Below are 21669 nucleotides of genomic sequence, written 5' to 3' on the forward strand. Positions count from 1 at the left end.
CTGCGGTCTTCGCTGCGGTTCGTCGCCGCTGGGTGTTCGGGCCTCGCCTTCCTGCCGGCTCTCGCGGCCGTCATCGTCGGGGCCCGCGGGCACATGCCACAGTGTTGTAGGTTCCTATCACCACTAATGTAAAGAAATCAGAATGTGTAAGTTTCTCAATTAACCAAATCACACCAAATCAGTCCGAATGATTCTGTTTACATCTCTGGGACTGAATTATTTGAAAGTTATGAAACATTGGTGAAAATACCTTTTAATATAACATTGATTATTGCAATTCTTATTGGTATTTCTCATCTCTTACTAATATATATCTTTTAAAATATTTTCAATGTGAGAGTTACTGTCACCCTTACTTGCATTTCTTCTTTTTCTTCTTGCTGGCAGCTTCCTTCAAGGTCTGTTCTGTGAGAAGAGTGAAGATTTAGAAGTGAAGACTCAATGCTGTAATATCAATGTTATAACATATCCTATATGAATTTACATACATGAATTCCTAGCTCTCTGTTTCAGTACCTTGCATTGTCTCCTCGTCAGGCATGGCTGCCTCCTCTATGGCTCCAGCGGAGGTCTCTGGTTCCTCCTCCTGGTGCTGCTCCTCCAGGATGATGACCTCCCCGAGTGAGATGGTCTCCACTGCCTCCTCCTCTTCACTCTTCACCTCAGGCTGCAGGTTCTGGTGCAGCTCCTCCACTGTGGCCTGTAGACGCTGAGACACAACACAGAGAGAAAACTGATTTGTGGAACAGTTTAGAGACCTACTTTAAATTCCTTATTCTTTCACATATTTAGAATACCATGACTTCATCAGAAGCTTCATCCTTGACAGACTGGAGCTCCTCGACCTCAGCAGTGACCTATTATAAAACATTTTACATCACTGCAGGCCATCAAATTTACTAGCTTATCAGTCGTGTTATGAAGAAGGGCATCCTTACATTGGTCAGGTGACGATCACTCCGACATAGCCAGTGTTCCGAATCATGAACGATTCCCTGTAAAGAAGTGATGAAGATGTTGAAGGCAGTATTCAAATATTTGTGTTTTAGATATCTGAGTGAACTCAGTTCAGACTGTGGTGTGTTTACAGTGAAATTGAGTTTACCTCAAATTTGGAAAAAAGGGCTTCGTTCTCCTTCAACCATTCCTCGCTTCTCTGCACAGCCCTCTCATCCAGAAACAGCTTCACAAAACATACATAAGTATATTTTTAAGACTCCAAACCATCTTTGTGTCTTCATTTTTACTGACTTTGAGAGGTAAGGACAAACAATCTAGTCAATTCACAAAGGTATGAGTTCTAAAGGATCCATATCATGGAAAACTGCATTGTTCTCACTTTTTTAAGTAAAGAAAGTTTTTTAAGGTTTTACATATCAGTGAAGTTCCAAAACATACTCACTCTCACTCACTCTTCAGTTCATACAGTCCATATATGGAAATGAAGGTGTAAAAACAGGCTCTTTTAAAGTTACTGTTTTTGTGATGTCACGAAAACAACACATTTACATATATCTGCCTATTCAGCTTACTACAAATCAGCCCCATCCATTCACGCTGAAGTTATAAAGAGTGTTCAAACCTAGACTGCCTTTGGAATGAAGGCAGCAAATTAGAACACAGCCTATCTACATATATCAAAAATGTTTCAAAAATATTGCTCCATTGTGTTGTATATGATTGCTGTAGATATTAAGTCAGACCCTACTGTTCTGTTCTAATGAAAATATTAATGTCTGTAATACGTAATACTTCTTTCATATTTATTTTGCAAATTTACTGTTGCTTCCAATTGTTTGGCCTGTAGTATATAATATAAATAGTTTACTATGGTTCTTCATAACAGTCAAAGGGTGTCATGATTTCTGGGGTCCACTGTATTTTAAACACACTCAGGATTCTCTACCTGTTTGTCCAGTCGCTTGTTTTCATCTCTGAGAGCAGCAACTTCACACTCCCGAAACCAAAACCAGTACATGAGAATTACAGTAAAGAACAACAGGACACTCAGTAAATGATATTTGGGCTCTTCTAGCTGCTACTAATAGAAACACTGCTCCACACAGCTTGTTCTGTTTAGAAGGATGGAACTGGTGGAACTAACCAGCTGGTTGATCTTCATGTGCAGGCTGTACATGTCCAGGATGATGGTCTGATCTGCAGCCAGAAGATCGTAGAACCAACTGCCCGCACAAAGCATCATGAACAACAGCTGAGCAAAACAGACAGACAGACAGTCCATCACTCAGAGAGACTTTAGCTACAACACACAGGCTAAAGAATGTGTGTCCAGTTAATAACAGCACCTTTTATCCACCAGTATCCAACATTTATCATTTATCTCATGATCCCATCTGATTTAATGTATAGGAAGGTTTTCTGAGCTTATTCAGAGTGAAACGAGCGACAGATGAGACAGTTTAGCAACACGTGAGCTAAATCCAGCTTCAAATCCCACTGTGGCTAAATACTATCAGATCTCTACTTACATTCAGCAGCGCTTCAGACCGACGGAGCTATTAATTCACTTACAGCCTAAAAGAAGAGACCTGAAAGAGAAAACCTGAAAAAACAAATCCTACAAACACTACTACACTACTACAACACACTAGGCTAAGCTAAGCTACGTACAGCTAATCCTAGAGCTAAGCTAACGTTAGCTAACAATATAAAACACAGCTAAACAAAGTTATTTATCCAGTCAATAATAACCGTTACAGAAATATCTGTGTTTAATGTGTGTAAATGTATCAGTTGACAATTCAGAAAAGCTGTTGTTGGTGTGAAAGAGCAGGTAGATCTCAGGAATAATGAGAGTTCAGTCTCTGAGGGAGCAGTTTGAAATGCGCTGTCTTCAAAGGTTTTTGCTTTAGAACGTTCTTTTGTATCCACAGCGACTGTAATCATTTCTCTATGGTAACTCATTCATTCCAACACAGCCAGCATCTGTTTCTGTGACGTAGAAACAACAGCCAATCTTTAACCAGTCATTTCCTTCAAAATATAACAGAATGTATTTCCCTTCCAGTAAACGAAAAGGCTCTATCACAGCTGAACAAATAGCTGTTTTCATTCACCACAAGGAAGGTAACTAAAGCCCAAACATTAACATTCACAGAGGTTCCCCATTTAAGCACTGTCTGTCTTTAAAGGGCCTATGTAATAAAAAAAAAAAACAATTTTGTAGGCTTTTTGAGATAGAAGTGTTTCATGTGCTATTTAAACACTGTTAAATCATATACATATGTAAAAACTAAGGTGCGAAAACATCCCAGAGAGTCTGTGTCTTTCAGAAGTAAAGATGAGGAGGCGTTCACCACTCTGTGAAAGACTGTGCAGGCAAATAGTGCAACAATTCAAGAATAACGTTTCTCAACATAAAATAGCAAAGAACTTTTGCTTTTCATCATCTACAGTATAGAATATCATTAAAAGATTCAGAGAATCTGAAGAAATCTCTATATGCAAGGGACAAGATCAAAAACTGGACGTGCTGGCCATGATCTTTGGGCCCTCAGGCGCCACTGCATTAAAAACAGACATGATTCTGTAGTGGAAATCACTGCATGGGCTCAGAAACACTTCTGAGAACCACTGTGAAAACTGTCGCTGCATCCACAAATGCAAGTTAAAACTCTAAAACGCGGGCTCATTTAAGACAGACTGAGGGAAAGTGGAAAAGTGTTCTGTGGTCCAACAAATCAACTTTTGAAATTCTTTATGGAAATCATGGACACTGTGTCCTCCGGGCTACAGACTGCTCAGCTTGTTATCAGCACACAATTCAAAAGTCAGTATTAATGATGGTATAAGGGTGCATTAGTGCACATGGCGTGGGTGTCTTGTGAAAGCACCATTAATGCTGAACAATATATACAGGTCTTGGCAACATATGCTGCCATCCAGATGACGTCTTTTTCAGGGAAGGCCTTACTTATTTCAGCAAGACAATGTCAAAGCACATTCTGCATGCATTACCACAGCATGGCTCTGTAGTAAAAGAGTCAGGGCACTAAACTGACCTGCCTGCAGTCCAGACCTGTCACTACTGAAAACATTTGACACATTTTGACACGAAAAATACGACAAAGGAAACCTTGAACTGTTAAGCAGCTGTAATCCTATATCAAACAAGAATGAGAAAACATTTCACTTTCAAAACTACAGCAGTTGGTCTCCTCAGTTCCCAAATGCTTACAGAGTGTTGTTAAAAGAAGAGGTGATGTAACACATGCCCCCCGTCCCAACTTTTTTGGAAAGTGTTGTTGGCCAAAACCCAATATAATTTTTCAGTTTCAGCATTTGAGATGTTGTCTTTGTAGTATTTACCTTTAAAAATATGGTTTACATGTTACATTTGCAGATCATTCAAACAAACTCTGGACACAAAGTACTTTAATTTTTATTTATTTATTTTTTTACAAAAAGTAGAGGCAAATGGAAAGCGGAACATAATGGATACAAAACATCCTCCTTTTAGAAACCCTTTAAGAGGAAGTAAAGTTGGCACAAAGAGAGAGACAGAGAGAGAGAGAGAGAGAGAGAGAGAGAGAGAGAGAGAGAGAGAGAGAGAGATGATGATGATGATGAACTATCCAAGGTGCTGAAACAGGTCTAGCGTTCACTGCTCTGTTTTACATTATTTTTCCAATAAATGTCTTGAATGTATAATTAGATCAGAGGTTATTGAGCTGGGGGTCGCGACGTGGTCCCAAGGGGTCGCCAGGGTGGTCCACACAGAAAAACAGGAAATAATTTTGACGAGTGCGTTCAAGCTCTGCTGAATGGCTCCACCTAGAGGCCACAGAGGACAGGTTCAGAGCCTGGCTCTTCCTGTCCTCTTCCCACTGTATCAAAGACATGAGTGCAAACCGCCAGAGGGCGCCCGCGAGCGAGTCCTCATTGAATGGGGTGAATCGAGCTAACGCTAAACCACTAAAAATTAAAATGAAAATAGTTTCTAACCACTTGTTTAGGACCTTTCTTTTGATTTTAGAATGTAGAAGGATGTATTTCGCTAAAAAGCAAAGAAAACCTACCAGGGTATTTCTTTTTTCTTACAGCAAACAGGTTTTGGGCAGTAGGACACTAGCATAACAGTAGATAAGTCCAACTGTGGTCAATTGTCTACTGGGTTTGATAGTGAGTTGGTGATATTAATGCTTTCATGCGTCAATAAATAAAAAAATACACCAGAAGAGTTTTTCAATGCGCCAACTGTAATCTGTATATGTGTCTTTTTTTGTATTGTAATGCAATACATTACTGAGTATGTGACAGTGTACTCAGTATTCAGACATCACTACTTAATTAAAGTATTCTTTCCAATACTGTACATTTGTGCACTTAACTGTGTTTACAATTAACTCTAATTAAAACTGTTGAAATAAAGACATTTTTTTAAACATTTATAATGTGTAGCATAAATGAAAGTAAAAGCTCTTTTCAGCTCAAGGTATCTGTGCCCGGCACTGCCATTTAAAACAATTCTCACAAGGATTTTTAACAGTGTCCTGCTGAAATCAACAAACAATTTACATTTCACTGAAATTCAAATAGTTTGTATGAATCTGATTATTAAGACTAATTAAGACAGTCAAGATAATTCAGCTTTTTATAGTTAAAACATGGAATAAAGACACAATAACACAGTAAAGAATTGGTGTCTAAAAGCAATTGTTATAGAAGCTCCAGCAGTCTAGACCCTCGGCAGACAGTCTTTCAGTGATAGTTTTAGCAGTGACTGCTCACAAACAGGCAGAAATACCTTCTAAACAGTTTCAATCATGTACTTCCTACTTGTCAGTATTCAAGGCTGAGTGCATAAGTCATCCATGCAGCACCACAAACACTGTGGGAACATCAGCAAGTCCTTCCAGTGCAGTCTTTCCTCTATCAGAGCTGCAGAACTGCAGTGTTTCTAGGAAAGTCCATGTCACTGCTGGTGTCTGATATGTCCAGTATGGTCATTTTCATCCCTCTGATATGAGACGAGTTCCCTGGTCAAAAAATAAATAAATAAATAAATAAATAAATAAATACCATCCATGCATGAGTACTCACAGTAATACAGTAGATATCTGGTTAAATCAACAGAAATAAAGCAGAAAACCTATATTTTATTATGCTCAATTTTGCTTATGAGAGGAGTTTGAAACACTTAGAAATGCTTATGTCTTATGTCCCCGTCCTCAATGCCAAGCGTCCATTGGAGGCATATAAAGCCCCCCAGCATTAAGCTGTGTCTTCTGAAGACGTAGGTGAATTTTGATGACCTAAACTTTGAGCCAGGCCTTCTTTTTGAGCCTGTGTGTGAGTGTTAATACGTAAAGGCAATGTTTGATGCTGTTATCTAATAGAATTGGTGCACAGTTGTGGTAGTACCTTGATTTTCACATCACTTTAAATTGCTTAGGAGTGTTAGCACATCAGCACATCAGCACATCTATGACCCCAGGCCTGTCTGGGGTCATAGAGCCAACAGAAGAGACATAGCCAACGCTGTTAATCAGCTATTTGCAAAAATAAAACAATTCTATCTCATCATAAGAATTACAGTGTAAATATGCAAAGGATGGTCCAAAGGAGATCCAACCCTCTTCTGAAGTGATATAACTAAGTCCAACAGTGGTGAATTACCTACTGGGTTTGATGGCGAGTACATATTAATGTGTTCATGCAAAAACATTCTGAATTTTCCAATATTTTTTACATTCAGAACTGCATAAAATGTCATTTTTGGGAAATTTTCAGCGCAGGTATGTTTGGGTGACAACCCCTGCAACACATTATACATATCAGTAAACATAAAAGATCAACAAAGTAGGCCAACATAAACTTGTTTTAGACCAAAAATCAGGCAGAATGATGGCAAATTAAGTGGATTGTCAGGGGGAATTATTTATTTATTTATTTATTTTTATTTATTTATTTTTTGTTAAGTAAAATATTTTTTCACTGATTTTTATGACAAAGTGGCATCAAGGGCCCACTACAGACACCCCTCATACCCTCAGTACTGGCCTGGGCAGTATTGGCTTTGTGGCCCACTGCACACAAGTATGAATTGTTAGAGGGTTCTCTGAGAGCTTTAAAGTATCTATCTATGTATCTATCTATCTATCTATCTATCTATCTATTATATTATATTATGCGTAAATAGTGCAAAAAGTAACAAGAGGTACAAATAAAAACAATTCTTTGATTGCTTTGATTGCCATTCGTGCGTTCTTATTTTCCAAAATTGTTTGATGATGACATATTGTTTGAAATCTTCCAAAGATGAATAAAATTAGGCTTGGAGAGAGACTGTTTGATTTAATAGATTTAATAATTCGACTGTACAGTGAGCTCCAGCACCCCCCGCGACCCAAGAGGATAAGCGGTTTAGATGACGTATGTATGTATGTATGTATGACTGTGCAGTGAAAGTATGACGCACGCGACTGAACCTATAGAGTGACACCAATATTAACCAATCAGAGTGTCCCGCTGTGTCATATAATACCGCCCCTCGTCTTTTTCCGGTCTCTTTTCATCCACGCGTCCCTACTGTGAGGTGAGGGTTTCGCCGTTCGAGCTCACATTTTCACAGATTTACCCAATTTGTCGACAACTACGTCTCCACTTTTAAGCCGAATATGACTAGTAAGCTTTAACTGTAAGCAACTGGGACTAACCTTATAGAACAAAACGTATTTTAGGCAGACATTCAGTGAGAATTGCCCAGTTAGCTTGTTTGCTAACTAAGGCCTCTCCGCGCCATGTTTCTTCACGCATGAGATTTGTGTGTGTTGGTCGGGAACAGACTATAACTCTACCGCACTCATTTAAGCATTTCTTACGACTTTATAATGATATGTCAACCTCGTGGTTTTTTTTTGTTTGTTTTTACTAATCTTACAAAATTATTTTCTGCCATGTAACCGATCGTCTATGCTACGATGCTATCCTCGTGGCTTTTTTAAAATACTTGTATAACCTAATTTTGTTCCCTGGCTGTTATAATCCACACTGTTTGCAATGTTGTGACTAAAGTGTTTTTTTTTTGTCTTTTGTATTTAAGTTAATCACCTTGTCTTTAAACCGGCTGTTAACCGATCCTTGGAAGCACTGCAAAGATGCCCAGGGAAGACAGGGCCACGTGGAAGTCCAACTACTTCTTAAAAATCATTGTAAGTGTTGATTTCTACCTGTTCTGTGTTGGATTGCTTGAATCTAAAGTAGGATTTCTCCCCTCTATGGCATAAATTACAGGGGAAGGCCACCAATGTATGTTCCTGTATTAAACTCATCCAGAGGGGTTGGTGTGAAATGGATTATTGCAGAGAAACTTACCAACTCTGGTTTCTTCAGTCATTAAGAAATTTGCGTAGATATAGCGCTAAGTGATCAGAGGGCCTCAGATGATGGTGAGACATGAAACATAAAAGCTGTAGAATTAAGCTGTGCAGGAATAGTTACGAATCAGCTGATGCAGTGCTGGTTTGTCGTTCCCCCTGCATAAATTAACTTGTTTCTTACTATCCCTGACTGTCTGCATCCCACGACTTTCAGGGACGCTTGGTCTCACACATTAAAATGCAGTAAAGGAGTTTTAGCATAAGTATCTTGGTGTTATTCATTTGTTGTCTGCATCTCATGGCTCAAAAAATGTCTTGGACATAATCCCTGCATTTCCAGTGTTTTACAGTGTGTAATCAAATTCCTTGTTTCTCATTTTTAAATAACTCTTTTCTTTTTACAGCAATTACTGAATGACTACCCGAAGTGCTTCATTGTGGGCGCAGACAATGTCGGCTCCAAGCAGATGCAGACTATTCGTCTGTCCCTGCGGGGCAAGGCGGTCGTGCTCATGGGCAAGAACACCATGATGCGCAAGGCCATCCGTGGCCACCTGGAGAACAACCCAGCTCTGGAGAAGTATGCAAAGATTTGTTTGTTCATTGTGGCCTGAATCATTGTTTTTTTTTTTTTTGTTTTTTTTAAAGAAGCCTTTGCTCACTCCTATGTGTAGCAGTAAATGATCTGAGGACATGATCTATTGACACAAAAGCTGTGCAGGAACAGTTATGAATCAGCTGATGCAGTGCTGGTTTGTCGTTCCCCCTGCACAAATTAACTTGTTTCTTACTATCCCTGACTGTCTTCATCCCACGACTTTCAGGGACGCTTGGTCTCACACATGTAAATGTATATTGTATTGAAGGAATTTTAATGTTTTGCTGAGGAATGTTGACAAGCTGTGCTTCACAGGCTGCTCCCCCACATCCGTGGCAATGTTGGCTTTGTCTTCACCAAGGAGGACCTGACTGAGGTCAGGGACTTGCTGCTGGCCAATAAGGTAAGTTCTGTTTATCCTCAATATTGCTTTCCTGTTTCACATGAACATCTTGATGTAATGTTTTAACTTGTCTTGCACTTGTTAGGTTCCTGCAGCTGCCCGTGCTGGTGCCATCGCCCCCTGTGAGGTGACTGTGCCTGCTCAAAACACTGGTCTGGGTCCTGAGAAGACTTCCTTCTTCCAGGCTTTGGGTATCACCACCAAGATCTCCAGAGGAACCATTGAAATCTTGGTAAGGTTAAAAACAGATTTCTTAGTTTTGTCTTGTTTTGGTTTGTTTTTTTTTTTACACTGTTCTTTGCATGGAGTTAATTATTGCTTGTCTGATGGAATCTGATTTGGAGATCCAGCAAATGTCCATGCTGTGAGACTACTACTTTTAATTCTTTGCTCTTTTCTGTACAGAGCAATGTGCAGCTGATTAAACCTGGAGATAAGGTGGGTGCCAGCGAGGCCACGCTGCTCAACATGCTGAACATCTCGCCCTTTTCCTACGGGTTGATCATCCAGCAGGTATATGACAATGGCAGCGTCTACAGCCCTGAGGTGCTGGACATCACTGAGGATGCCCTGCACAAGAGGTTCCTAGAGGTGAGTAAGCATGTGAAACTACCAGAACTGGACATTTGTCATGTTATAATTACTGCAGATTCAGTTACATATCAGCTAACGCAGTGCTGGTTTGTCGTTCCCCCTGCATAAATAAACTTGTTTCCTACTATCCCTGTCTGTTGACAATCCAACAACTTGCAGGGACGCTTGGTCTCACACATTACTTTTGTCTGTAAATGGTGCCCTGGAATAGATTGTGCTTCTTAATTCATAGTAATTCAGCACTCTACTGACTTTGTAGTCATGTTTGATGGCATAAATGGTCAAGCTGGGTGTTGATCTGTTTCCCTTACATCTCCATGCCTTTTGTCTTGCAGGGTGTGAGGAACATTGCCAGTGTGTGTCTGCAGATTGGCTACCCCACTCTCGCCTCTATCCCCCATTCTGTCATCAATGGATACAAGAGGGTGCTGGCTGTTGCAGTGGAGACTGACTACTCCTTCCCCTTGGCTGATAAGGTAAAATCGCATCTTCCCTTATTCTGTTGTGGGACAGTATCTCGTCCTCTGCAGGTTAGGTTACAAAGCAGCTGCTGCAGTGCTGTTCTGTCGTTCCCCCTGCAAATAGAAACTGGTTTCTTCCAATCCCGGTCTGCTTGCTTCCTTCAGCAGACAGGGACACTGTCTCAGACACTACATGGATTTGATGGACAGACCAGCAAAGGCTGGCTTTGTCACATAGAACATATGAGTGGAGACTGCTATGGTTACCAGCCCTAGTCCTGGAATTTAGTTAACCTAAAGGGGTGGGTTTTTTCTAATTCAGCATATTAGTTAGATCAAGGGTGTTGGAGCACAGCCATGAAGGGGTATCACTTATAAAACTTTCATTCTAAATTTGTTTCCAGCATTTGTGCCATTTTACATATTCACAAATTACTGTAATACCTGTAGCACATTCACTCTATAAATCACTACAATAGTGAATTTTCACATTTGGTCCTTTTTAAGAGTAAATCTGACCATACAAATGTTGAAGGCCCTAGGTTTGGAAACCATTGCTCTCTTGAGTGCTTTCGTTGAGTTGTCTCAAGAAAATAAGTTCTTACTGTGCTGTCTTGCACCTAAACAATAATTTGGACTTCAGTAGCTGTTCCACCAACTACATTTCACATGGCCTGGGTTATCAGTGGGTACATTTATTTTTATTGTGGCTCATGTTCACTTACATTGTGAAGAGAACTTATGCTGTCAATCTGCTCTCCTCCAGGTGAAGGCCTTCCTGGCTGACCCCTCCGCTTTTGCTGCAGTGGCAGCTCCTGTGGCAGCGGCAGCCCAAGAGACGGCTGCAGCCCCTGCTGCTGCGGAGCCAGCTAAGGAGGAGTCTGAGGAGTCTGATGAGGACATGGGCTTCGGCCTGTTCGACTAAACTGCAGTGAACACCGTAACTGCTGATTTAACACCAATAAAATCTGGAAAAACTATAAATGTGTTCGTCTCTTTTGTAATGTGTGAATGTGAGGCTTTCCTGTATTGGGGTTGTCTTTTAGTAGTGGATGATGAAAGGGTGGTTTTTGCTGTGGAATCATAACTGACTTAGTAGTTTGAGTAAAGGACAACGTTTTCTTTGGAGACTATAACTTGCAGCAATTAAAGAGACCGCTTGTGTCACGGAGAACATTTTAAATACAATATAAATTAATTGGCTAATGCCAAAATAAACCATTGCCGCGCTAAATAGGTCAGTAGTTAACTGCTGTTATCTATATTTGTTAGCAGTTTAGTGTGCTGTGTGTTTTTGGATGCAGTCAATGTAGCGGCACCAACACAGGATGCTCAATGCGGCTGCGCAGTAGCAGGCAGCGGTGAAGGCGGGATTTGAGCTATTGAGCCGCAGCGAGGCTGGGCTGGCGGGAGACTCGCCCTGATGTCCTTACGGGTGTGAACCTTGAACAGAGCGGACACTTCTTTAAAAACACCCGGCTCAGAGGCGGTGGAGGGGACGCATTCCAGGTGAAAGTGCTGCCTCTCGGCCGGGGAGTGTTCCGCTAACAGGCACCGAAGCTGCGGAGGCATGGCGCGGGACTACGATTACCTCTTCAAGCTGCTCATCATCGGCGACAGCGGTAAGGAAACGCCGAGGATGCGCCACGGGAAACGGGCCGCGGCGACGCGGAAATGTATTCTGGCGGTGCGGTGTCTTAAGGTTACAGTGAACGTGTCGTTGTGTTCAATTTAAGCTACCAATTTGTCCTATTTAGGCAGTTGCTCTCCTGGTTTGACCGGCTGTTAGCTGCTGGCTAGTAAACGCAATTATAAACAGGGCGCTGCTGGGTCTTGTTAGCGGACGTTGAGTCGTGCTGGGCGGGGAGCAGCTGTGGCAGCTACCGTAACGCGGTCTCATATAAAAACTTCCACGCGTCAACGGTGGTTGGAAAAATGGAAGGCTGAACCCATAAAGTTGCTAAAATCGGCTTATAGATTAGCCTTTCCTCACTACTCGTCTCTCCACAAGTTTAGCCTCTGGTACATTATTGGTAGCTGGGGAGGTGGCTAACGCTAGCTAGCTCACACCTGCATGTTTTGGTTGTTTTTGGAAGATAAACGTTGCTGCCTGAGTTGTTATTTATATGGCATAATAATGTGAATTAAAGCAGGACACACAACTGGCTAGTTGAGCTATAGTGACCGACTGTTATCCCTGTTGTCCTAGTTAGCTAGTCGCTTAGTAATATGGTTATACTTAGACAGCTAACCTAACGTTAGACAGTGTTGCACCGAACAATTCAGTTCACAGTGGTTTCACGTGTCATTTAGGTGGATGTATTTTAACCCATGTTTTGTGTGATCTTTGGCTATTAACTGTTACTTTTTCTCTTGCCTTTTTTGGTTGTCAGCTAACTGCCTTTAGCAAGTGCAGGTCACATTGCTGTGCTCTCGGGCTTCAGTGTCTGTATCACTGTTTCTTTACTGAGTTTCCATTTCAACCTCTTTTTTTCCTTTCATGTCTTCTCTCTGCAGGTGTAGGGAAAAGCAGTCTACTGCTGAGGTTTGCAGACAACACATTTTCAGGTACGACACTCCTGAATGTCATTCTCATTCCCAACAGTCAGCAAATAATAGCTAAGGGTAACTTAACTCCTCATGTGGCCACAACCTAGTTTACAAATAGAGTGTTCTTACTTGGAAACTTGAAAGAAGTGAACATTGGCAATGACTTCGGCTTTACCGCCCAAACAAGAACAAGAATCAAACAAAATTTACATTGAGTGTGCAGTTTTCTTTCGGTGTTGATCTAACAGCAGTCAGCCATATCACTGTGCCCTCCATATCAGCTGTGTAATCTTTTGCCCTGATGTATATGTGCACTTCAGGTAGCTACATTACCACCATCGGTGTGGATTTCAAGATCAGGACAGTGGAGATAAATGGAGAGAAGGTGAAGCTTCAAATTTGGGACACGGCGGGACAAGAAAGGTTCCGTACCATCACTTCTACGTGAGTACCTCGTTATACCTTTGTACATCTCACAGCCAGGTCGCAAGACAGGCTGCCAACCACTGCTATTGCTCTGCACTTCAGTCCGTTTCTTTTTTGTTTCAAACTTGAACATGTTGAATGGACAGAGCTGAAGTTTAATTCAAGCATTGCTCTCATTCCATGCCTTGTTATGGTCATCAGAAACAAAGATACCAAAACATCCGAGATGGGTTGATGCTTTGTGCCACCCACGTTTGTCACACTGGCACAGGTGTGAATTAGACTGTTTTTTGTTATTGTGTCGTCAATATTGATATATGTAAATGACTTTTGTTCTGATTGGTTGCCCTGTGTCATTCAAAAAGCAGTCAAGGCAGAAACATTCCTTATAACTTAAGCATGAATGATATGGGCTAAAACACTGTAGTCTCTGTAGAGTTGATATAGATAAATGTAGTAAAGTAGATTTTCATCGCATCACAGAAAGAGTAAATTCAGAATGGGCTGTTTTTACAGCTTAGTTTACATATATGCAGTTTACTGACTTAGGAGTGAATGGTATATTTGGAATGTTGGAGTGTTTATATGCTGCATTAAAAATGTGTTTTTCAGTGATATAGGCTGGAAACTTGCATTGAGCTCTACACAGATTTTCACATCAAATTCAAGTTTTATGAAACATTTAACATATAAAAATGAATTTGCACATACTGCCGTTTTAAGATCAAATCAATGTGAATGTTTTATAAATGTGGCCCTTGGTTTTCACTAATAGGCTATTTATTCTTCAGAGTGTGAAAGAATACTGAGAAAGCTGTGATTAAGTGTGATTAAACTGTGCTGTTTTGACTACTGACAAAAAGTAACCTATTTAAGGAACATTGGTATCAATGCTTTTTATAATTTAGTTGGAAGAATATATAAACCTTTTAGTTATTCATTAAAGTTCTCTTTGAAAACAGCCACTTACCATATACTTACATGAACGCCATCTCATCAAGGAAATGGAAGGAACCACAGTTCAAAGCCGTCTCACTTCCTTTTTCAGACAGTGTAAAACCACAAGTCTGAACTACCTTCCTTTTAGTCTGCTCTATAAATGCAGTTTCAAAACACTAAGGTTAAGTTCACATATCAGTCTGTAATTCTTAGCTTAGGTTTTATGTTGTGGTGTGGTGTGGCCTAGCATAGTTTAAGACACAGAGTGGGTTAATTCTTGAAGTGATGTGATTTTTATCTTGACTATAAGTTATCCCCCCGCCCACATTTGTGTCTGAAATTTGCTTGGACCTTAGAATCAAGGAAACTGTCTAGACCTGTGCAGAATCCTGCAGTGGTGAAATACCTTCACTGCATGTACATAACTGTGGAGATAATTTAATTGATACATTGTGCTACTGTAAACCCTTTTTTTGCTCCTTGGACTGCCTTAGAGCTGTATACAACTTACCAACATACACACAAACTTGCAGTGTCTTGATGAGGTGAACAGAAGCCTGTTGTTGTTGATGAAGCCTGCTGGTATGCTGGAGTGCAGTGGCATGGTCTCTCATTAGAGTAAATGGATTTTAGCCATCCAGCACTGTTCTGTCTCAAAATCAGTGGGAAAGGAATATCAGTCTCAAGCAAGGCTGCTGACATGGCCCAAAACTAATGAAGTTTGTGTGCGTAAGCTTGTGTTCAATTCCCTGTCAGATTCCTCTCCTCACTCTGTAACCAACTGGTTGTGAAAATGTAGGTTCAAAACTGTCCTCTAAGTGTTTGCAAAGTAAACAGCAGATAGTAGTTGCATCCTACAGGCTTTTATGGTTTTTCTCAGGTGACCACTTCCTGTCTGTGGAAACGGTTACAGGAAGTGATGCAGCCACAGGTCACCACGCTTGTCCTTCTACGCCAACCCCTTCCTCTCCATTATTTTAAAACATGATCATATCTGAGCGAAGTAGTGGCCTTTCTTCAATATCAGTTCCGTCACCTGACTCCTCCTAACACCAGTCTTGATTATAGAACTTAATTGACGCAGATAGTGATTCTAGTAGGTTGTAATTGTCTCCTCAAAACCTGGTGGTCAAATTACGCTGTGTGTATGTAAGTTTGTGAACACCTGCTCATCCAGTATTTCTTCTCAAATAAAGGGTATTGAAGTAAACCTGAAATCAGGTTAGCTTATTCCCTGGTTATGCTAAGTATAATTGATCATATTATTTCAAAGGCCAATATCCATATAAAATCATATTTTTATGCATTTATTTCTCCTCCTGAGGTCCACATATAGTGGTTTTATGTACCAAAAGCAGACATAATTCATTGTTACATTACCATTTTCCACCTGGCCTCGATTGTGCCTTTAAGACTGGTATATGTAAATGAGCTTTGTTCTGTTTGGCTGCCGTGTATTGTGTCCCTTTCAAAAAGCAGTCCAGGCTGAATCATTGTGTGTAACTTAAGCGTGACTAGGCAGGGCTAATATGCTGTTGTCTGAAAAGGCGGATTTACTTATTTGGTTTGGTTTTCGTGACATCACATAAACAGTGAATTCAAAGCAGGCTGATTTTGCAGCTTGGTTTCAGTATACAGAATTTATGGACAGAGGAGTAATTGGTATGTTTTGAAACTTTAGCAATGTCTATTTTCTGTGTTGACCTATTTTATTCCAAAAAATGAGAATTATTTTGTTTTCCATGATGTGGGCCCTTAAAAGACAAAATTTTCTACAATCTACAAATTATATCACAATCATCAGTCTTTATGAAGACAGTAGAACACAAATGATATGGATTTTTTTTTTTTTTAAGAAAGTTTTCAGACCTCTAGATGAGGGGTCACTTCCCAGTCCATGCAGCCCATGCAGTCACAGAGACCAACTCTTTACATATACCACCTATTCAGCCTACAGCAGTTTAGCACAGCCAATTTAATTCTAAGCAATAAAGAGAGGTTGGAAAATAGTAGTGTAAAATTGAATTGCAGCTGCTTTTTGGTAAATAAAACCATGCAGATGTTATAAGTGAACCTCAGGGAAAAATAAAATAGAAGTGAAGAATTTGAGCCCTGTAGCTGAATTAACTTATTAGAAGGGGGGTCCTGATACTTTTGAACATATAGTGTATATTGTATGTTTTTGCTCATTAAGTACTGAAACTAGAATAAACTTATTTTATCATCATTAAGCAGACAGAGTTACAGAAGAGGAGTTAATCATTGTTTAGAGGGTGTGTTTTGGGATGCAGGCATTTAAGAGAAAAGCAACTGAAATCCTGAACTGTTTCTCTGCAGGTACTACAGAGGCACACACGGGGTGATAGTGGTTTATGACGTCACGAGTGCAGAGTCCTTTGTAAATGTCAAACGGTGGCTTCATGAAATCAACCAGAACTGTGACGATGTTTGTCGAATACTAGGTGAGTGTTTTGGTTCTTCTCTCTCTGGCTTGACATACATGTAAAGAAAAATATCTACAGTTTATAACTTGTTGCCTTCTGAATTTACTCTGTCATGCCTCATGTGTATGTGAGTTTGTGTGAATATAGAAGATTATTGTAGAATAAGAAAATTTAAGAGTTAATATAGAAGATTTTCTCTGTGTATGAGTATATTGTAGTACAGAAGACTGCAGAACTGACCCTGAACTAAACCCATCCCCTCAATACTAGTTGTCCAGTATAGCTTAGCAGCAGTAACCAAGCCCAGTGTCCTCTGACTAGCTTTCATAACAGTAAGGCATACAGTTGTGTGCCAAGTTTTTGTCCATGGTCAGATTAATGTTTCGATTTGATTAAAGTACGTCCTCTTCGGTGAACACAGTTCTGGTCGGTTTTATGTGCAATTACTGTTTATTTGCTGAATTTAACATAAAACATGAAATGTGGCACGTGCAAAAGCTATGGCATATTTTTACTTTGTTTTTATTTTTATCCAATATGTTAAACTTGGCAAATAAACATAAATTGTGCTCTAAGATTAACAGAAAAATGCCATATTTAAGTGTCTTCTCTGTAGGGGAGGTGTTAATTCATTTTCACTTGTCTGGTGGTGTTTAAACTTTTGCATATGTCCGTACGAGTACATTATGCATGGATTCTTATAAATTGGACCATAGCAAGTTTGGAGGGGGGAATAGATTTTACCCATTTCCTAAACTGGAGACACCTGAAAAGAGGTACATAGGATCTGGATTAAAGAGTAACCCAACTACTGAACTATTAACAAAGTCTTTCTTTCTTATTGTTAGCTCATTGGTTATAGTATGTGGCTAAAACAAATTAAAATGATGTAATTTGAAGCCAAAGGTGGAAAAACACATCCAAACCACAATATCACTGCTTACTAGCTAAGAATTTAGCTACCGCTAGTATTATGGAATATACACTACATATTATCCTTAAAATGCATGTAATCACCCTGCCCAACCCTGCATTTCAGCTACATTGTTGCTCTTTATCCTTCTTATCTTTTTAGCACTACTAGGTTGCCGGTCAGCTGAAAGAACAATCAGAACTAAGCAGATTCAGTATCCTCTGCATTGCTGTGACATTCTTTCCTTTGTTAATTGCCATTAATTTAAGCTTTTATTCCTTGCCTGTGTTAATTGCTCCTTGTTCATCTTGGCACAGTGGGTAATAAAAATGATGACCCCAACTCAAAGGTGGTGGAGACCAATGATGCACAGAAGTTTGCTGAGCAAATGGACATCAGGCTTTTTGAAACTAGTGCCAAGGAGAACATCAATGTGGAGGATGTAAGTAAGCAGTGAACCTGTGCATCTTGAGTTTTAGAAAAAGCAGAGTCAGAGTGCTAATAGACCATGTTCACAGACTGATTAGTTCAGTACGGTTTAAAATTTGCTGGTCATGAATAGGTTAGCAATTGTGTCGAAAAAATAGGAGATACACATTAAAATACAAGATATAATAGGCCGTTGCAACTGAAAAGTCACATTTGACATGATTTTCCTTAAAGAAATCACCACTTGCCTTATGTGGTGCAGTAGTATATGAGTGTGCTTTTTTTCTCAGTATAGGAAGTTGTCATAAGTCAGAATACATTAAATGACAACAGAGGACACATTGATACACATTGAACCAGACCAGATTGGTCTGGTTCATTTCCAAGTTGGATATTCCCCTTTAAATGAGTTGGAAGTTTGAGTAAAATTCCTTTTTAAGTGATGGGGAAAGAGGGCAGAGTTTGCAGGCGATCAGTAGGAGAGTTAAAGGGTCGTGTTCCACAGCTGAGATGAATAGAGGTTAGAAAGTTTAAAAACATTCTTTGCTTCTTCCCTATGCTGAAAGCTTGAAGAGGACTGACAAAAGCAGTTTTGAAATTTCTTTCATGAGTTTGAAGTGTTGGTGGCACATGTACAGATTTTGCCAAGCTAATCGTCATAGACCCTTTATGACAGATGTGTTTTTGACATGTATAATTTTATTGAATATCAGTAGTTTTTTCCATTTCTGTTTGAGCTGTATTTCTAATCTGGTATTCGGTATGTACGTGTTTCTGTCTTTTCCATCTCAGATGTTCAACTGCATCACAGAGCTTGTTCTAAAGGCAAGGAAAGAGTCTGTGGCCAAGCAGCAGCAGCAACAACAGAGCGAAGTGGTGAAACTCAGCAAGAACAGCAAACGCAAGAAGAAATGCTGCTAACAGACTGAACGCTCTTACACCAGCTGAGAGCCAGCTGAACATGCCACTGAACTGACAAGAGCCAGAAAACACAAAACGCAGTGTCCCGGGAGAGACAAGCCAAATAAAAGTTATAAGATGTATCTATATTTAGATTTACTAATGAAATTCTCGACGAGCCCTTTTGGACTTGGGAAATCTTAAAGGACTTGTACAGATTTTAAACCGGAATGGGTTCAAGTGGCACCCATGTCCCTGCTGCAAGGGTCAGGGAAGACCACTGCCATAAAGACTTTTAAAGAGCTTGAATTGCTTTCCTTCATATCTGGCCCCACTATCTCTCCCACCCACACACCTATTTTTGAAATGTTGGGAGCTGACAAGAAGGGCCAGATCTCCAAATCTCATCTTGTTTTCAGTCGTAAGCTTGAGTTTGAGTGTTCTGTGATCTCTTGCCACGGTGCCAACCGACAGAATAGGATGGGTAATAATGTGTTGAGTCATAATGTCAATTTATACAATATCACTGAAGCCAATTAGAGAACTGACATCAGGATTCTTCTGGAAACCCCTCCTCTTTCCTATTAAGCACCCAGTCATGTCCTCATGCGCCTCTGATAGACAGCCAAATGAAGTCACAGACAGAAAGCCTGGCCATCCGTGGACCAAATGCTCGCTCTGCTGCCAATCTCTCAGAGACAAGTGTTTTGCCTTTTTGCTCGTTTGTTTCTTTCGTTCTTCTGTTTCTTTTTGTAAATTTGTATTTTTTTACTAACAGAACTATTCCACTGTAAACAATCAAACACATGGGTAGCGTTCATGGAATTTGGTGCCAGTGATTGGACCTTTTTGCTCTCGCAGTGCAGGATGAATTCATTGGACCTCAGTGCAGTGAAGTGACTGAACCTGACTGAAAAATGGTTCCTTGGAAACAGATGACTATCTGTTCTAATCGAGAACAATATTGGACGCTGCTGGTTTTAGTGGAAGGAAAAAGGGTCAGACTTTCAAGAATGTGGACTGTTTGACACTTCGAAGAAATCATCTCATGAATGCGCACACAAATAACGCCACATACCGACAGACCACATAAACAATCTTCATTTTCCATCTTCTTTTCAGAATTTCTATGTAATTCAGTCGTTACAATGTAAACAGAGTCCTTCAGAGTGGTTTGACGTGAAACGGTGCAGAGAAACCTACTGAGTCAATATTGTTCATTGTGGTGCTGATAGGAACAAGTCTGAAGCATTTACTGCTTCTAAAAGCTTCACAGAAACTTGTTTTGTGAAATAGTTGCAAATACTTTTTGGCCTAAAACCTGAATCCCTTAATTGCATAGTTGTATGTAAGAAAGGATGTTGTAAGATAAAAAGTGACCAAAGCAACTTATTTTGTAAGATTTACCACTATTTAACCATTGTCAATATTACATATCAAAACTCACAAAACACGGGTAGGTTTACTGGTCATTTTGAATAGTAAATAAAATGGTTCTGTTGGTTCCTATCACCTCCACTGTAAGGGAAATTGGACTTAGTAAGTTTCTGTATTTCACATCAAACCACTATGAATTACTTTGTTTGTATTTCAGTGATTGAATTATGCAGAAATTTTAAAAGAACAGTGAAATTCCATTTTAAAATGCATGTGTAGCTCCATTGTATACGTAGCAGTCAGATCCAGTTTGTGCAGTGCACCCATGATTTGTAAGCAAAGCGCACATCAAAATGAAGTTTGATCAAACTAAAATCCCCTATGATGCACAGGAAACAGGGCTGTTTGCTAGTTTGGTATCGTATGCAGCTGTCCATGGCACAACGGGTCCATTGAACATTTATCAACAACTTTAAAGCCACAGTGAAATGGACATGAGCCCTAATTTATGTGTGTGCATATCAGCATTGCAGTGCAGTCTATGTGATGCACATACATATGAAAAGACACATATACAAACACGCATGTCTGTATATGGACACTGATATTTGTATGTGTGTTTATGTATGTGTAAACGTGTTGATCTGGTGTACACTGGAAAAAAGAAACTGAAATATTGCCACTCATTGTTTGCCCCATCATGAATCTAACCGATAATAATAAAACATTTTAAGATAACAGGTTGTATTTTGTTTTTCAAGCACATCTAAAGTTAAAATATGCTGCAGTTTTGCCATGTGAACACAAGGAGATGCTACTGTCCTGCACAGTTGAAATTATGCTGCAAGTTAATGTGAATTGTTGAAGGAACACCCCAGCAAACTGAAACCTAGCGTCTAACAGCTGCATCTGTTGCATATAATCAATTTCCCATTACTCGATTAAAGAACCAAAGAACTTTTACTCGAAACTCTCCCTAAACTATCATTTATTGTGCTTTTTGTTTTTTTTAAGTTCAGAGTTTGGTATCCTTTTTTATGTTTTGTGTCCATCAGTCTCACTACAATACCCAGCATGCATTATGCAAATATGCCATATAACCACTGGGAACCCACCTGCCCCAAGTGCCATAAGGAAATTCTATCTGCTACCATAGTCACTGAGGCTAATAGATACAGAAGTGGCATTTGATTTTGTAGCAGTATTGCTAGCTATCTGGCTTCCTTCTGCATTTGCCAGCTTGCAGTAAAAAAAACAAAAACAAATAAAAGAGCCTTCCCTCAACTAGTCTTT

At 39.9% G+C, this 21669-nt stretch overlaps 2 protein-coding genes and 2 non-coding genes across 5 annotated transcripts; all 4 read left to right on the plus strand.

The window, feature by feature from the left end:
• The first annotated feature begins 7512 nt into the window (after positions 1-7512).
• rplp0 (ribosomal protein, large, P0) lies at positions 7513-11378 on the plus strand. The gene is made up of 8 exons (XM_036580419.1): positions 7513-7558; positions 8066-8174; positions 8747-8922; positions 9256-9343; positions 9429-9575; positions 9749-9934; positions 10273-10413; positions 11165-11378. Exons 2-8 carry the CDS (start codon positions 8121-8123, stop codon positions 11321-11323), a joined length of 951 nt encoding a protein of 316 aa, XP_036436312.1. The 5' UTR covers positions 7513-7558; positions 8066-8120; the 3' UTR covers positions 11324-11378.
• On the plus strand, positions 8448-8576 carry LOC118815150. The gene has a single exon (XR_005007794.1). It is a non-coding gene; the product is annotated as a small nucleolar RNA SNORA63 (small nucleolar RNA).
• Positions 9058-9186, plus strand: LOC118815151. The gene has a single exon (XR_005007795.1). It is a non-coding gene; the product is annotated as a small nucleolar RNA SNORA63 (small nucleolar RNA).
• A 375-nt stretch (positions 11379-11753) lies between the features above and the next one.
• Positions 11754-21116, plus strand: LOC118814695 (ras-related protein Rab-35-like). 2 transcript variants are annotated; one of them, XM_036580426.1, is made up of 6 exons: positions 11773-12020; positions 12916-12966; positions 13269-13392; positions 16651-16775; positions 17988-18112; positions 18892-21116. In XM_036580426.1, exons 1-6 carry the CDS (start codon positions 11969-11971, stop codon positions 19018-19020), a joined length of 606 nt encoding a protein of 201 aa, XP_036436319.1. In that variant the 5' UTR covers positions 11773-11968; the 3' UTR covers positions 19021-21116. The 2 variants fall into 2 exon arrangements, with proteins under 2 accessions (XP_036436320.1, XP_036436319.1); XM_036580427.1 differs by lacking the exon at positions 17988-18112 and having other exon boundaries at positions 11754-12020.
• Positions 21117-21669: the final 553 nt, after the last annotated feature.

Source organism: Colossoma macropomum, unplaced genomic scaffold, assembly GCF_904425465.1.
Source record: "Colossoma macropomum unplaced genomic scaffold, Colossoma_macropomum, whole genome shotgun sequence".
In the NCBI taxonomy this organism is placed as follows: Eukaryota; Metazoa; Chordata; class Actinopteri; order Characiformes; family Serrasalmidae; genus Colossoma; species Colossoma macropomum.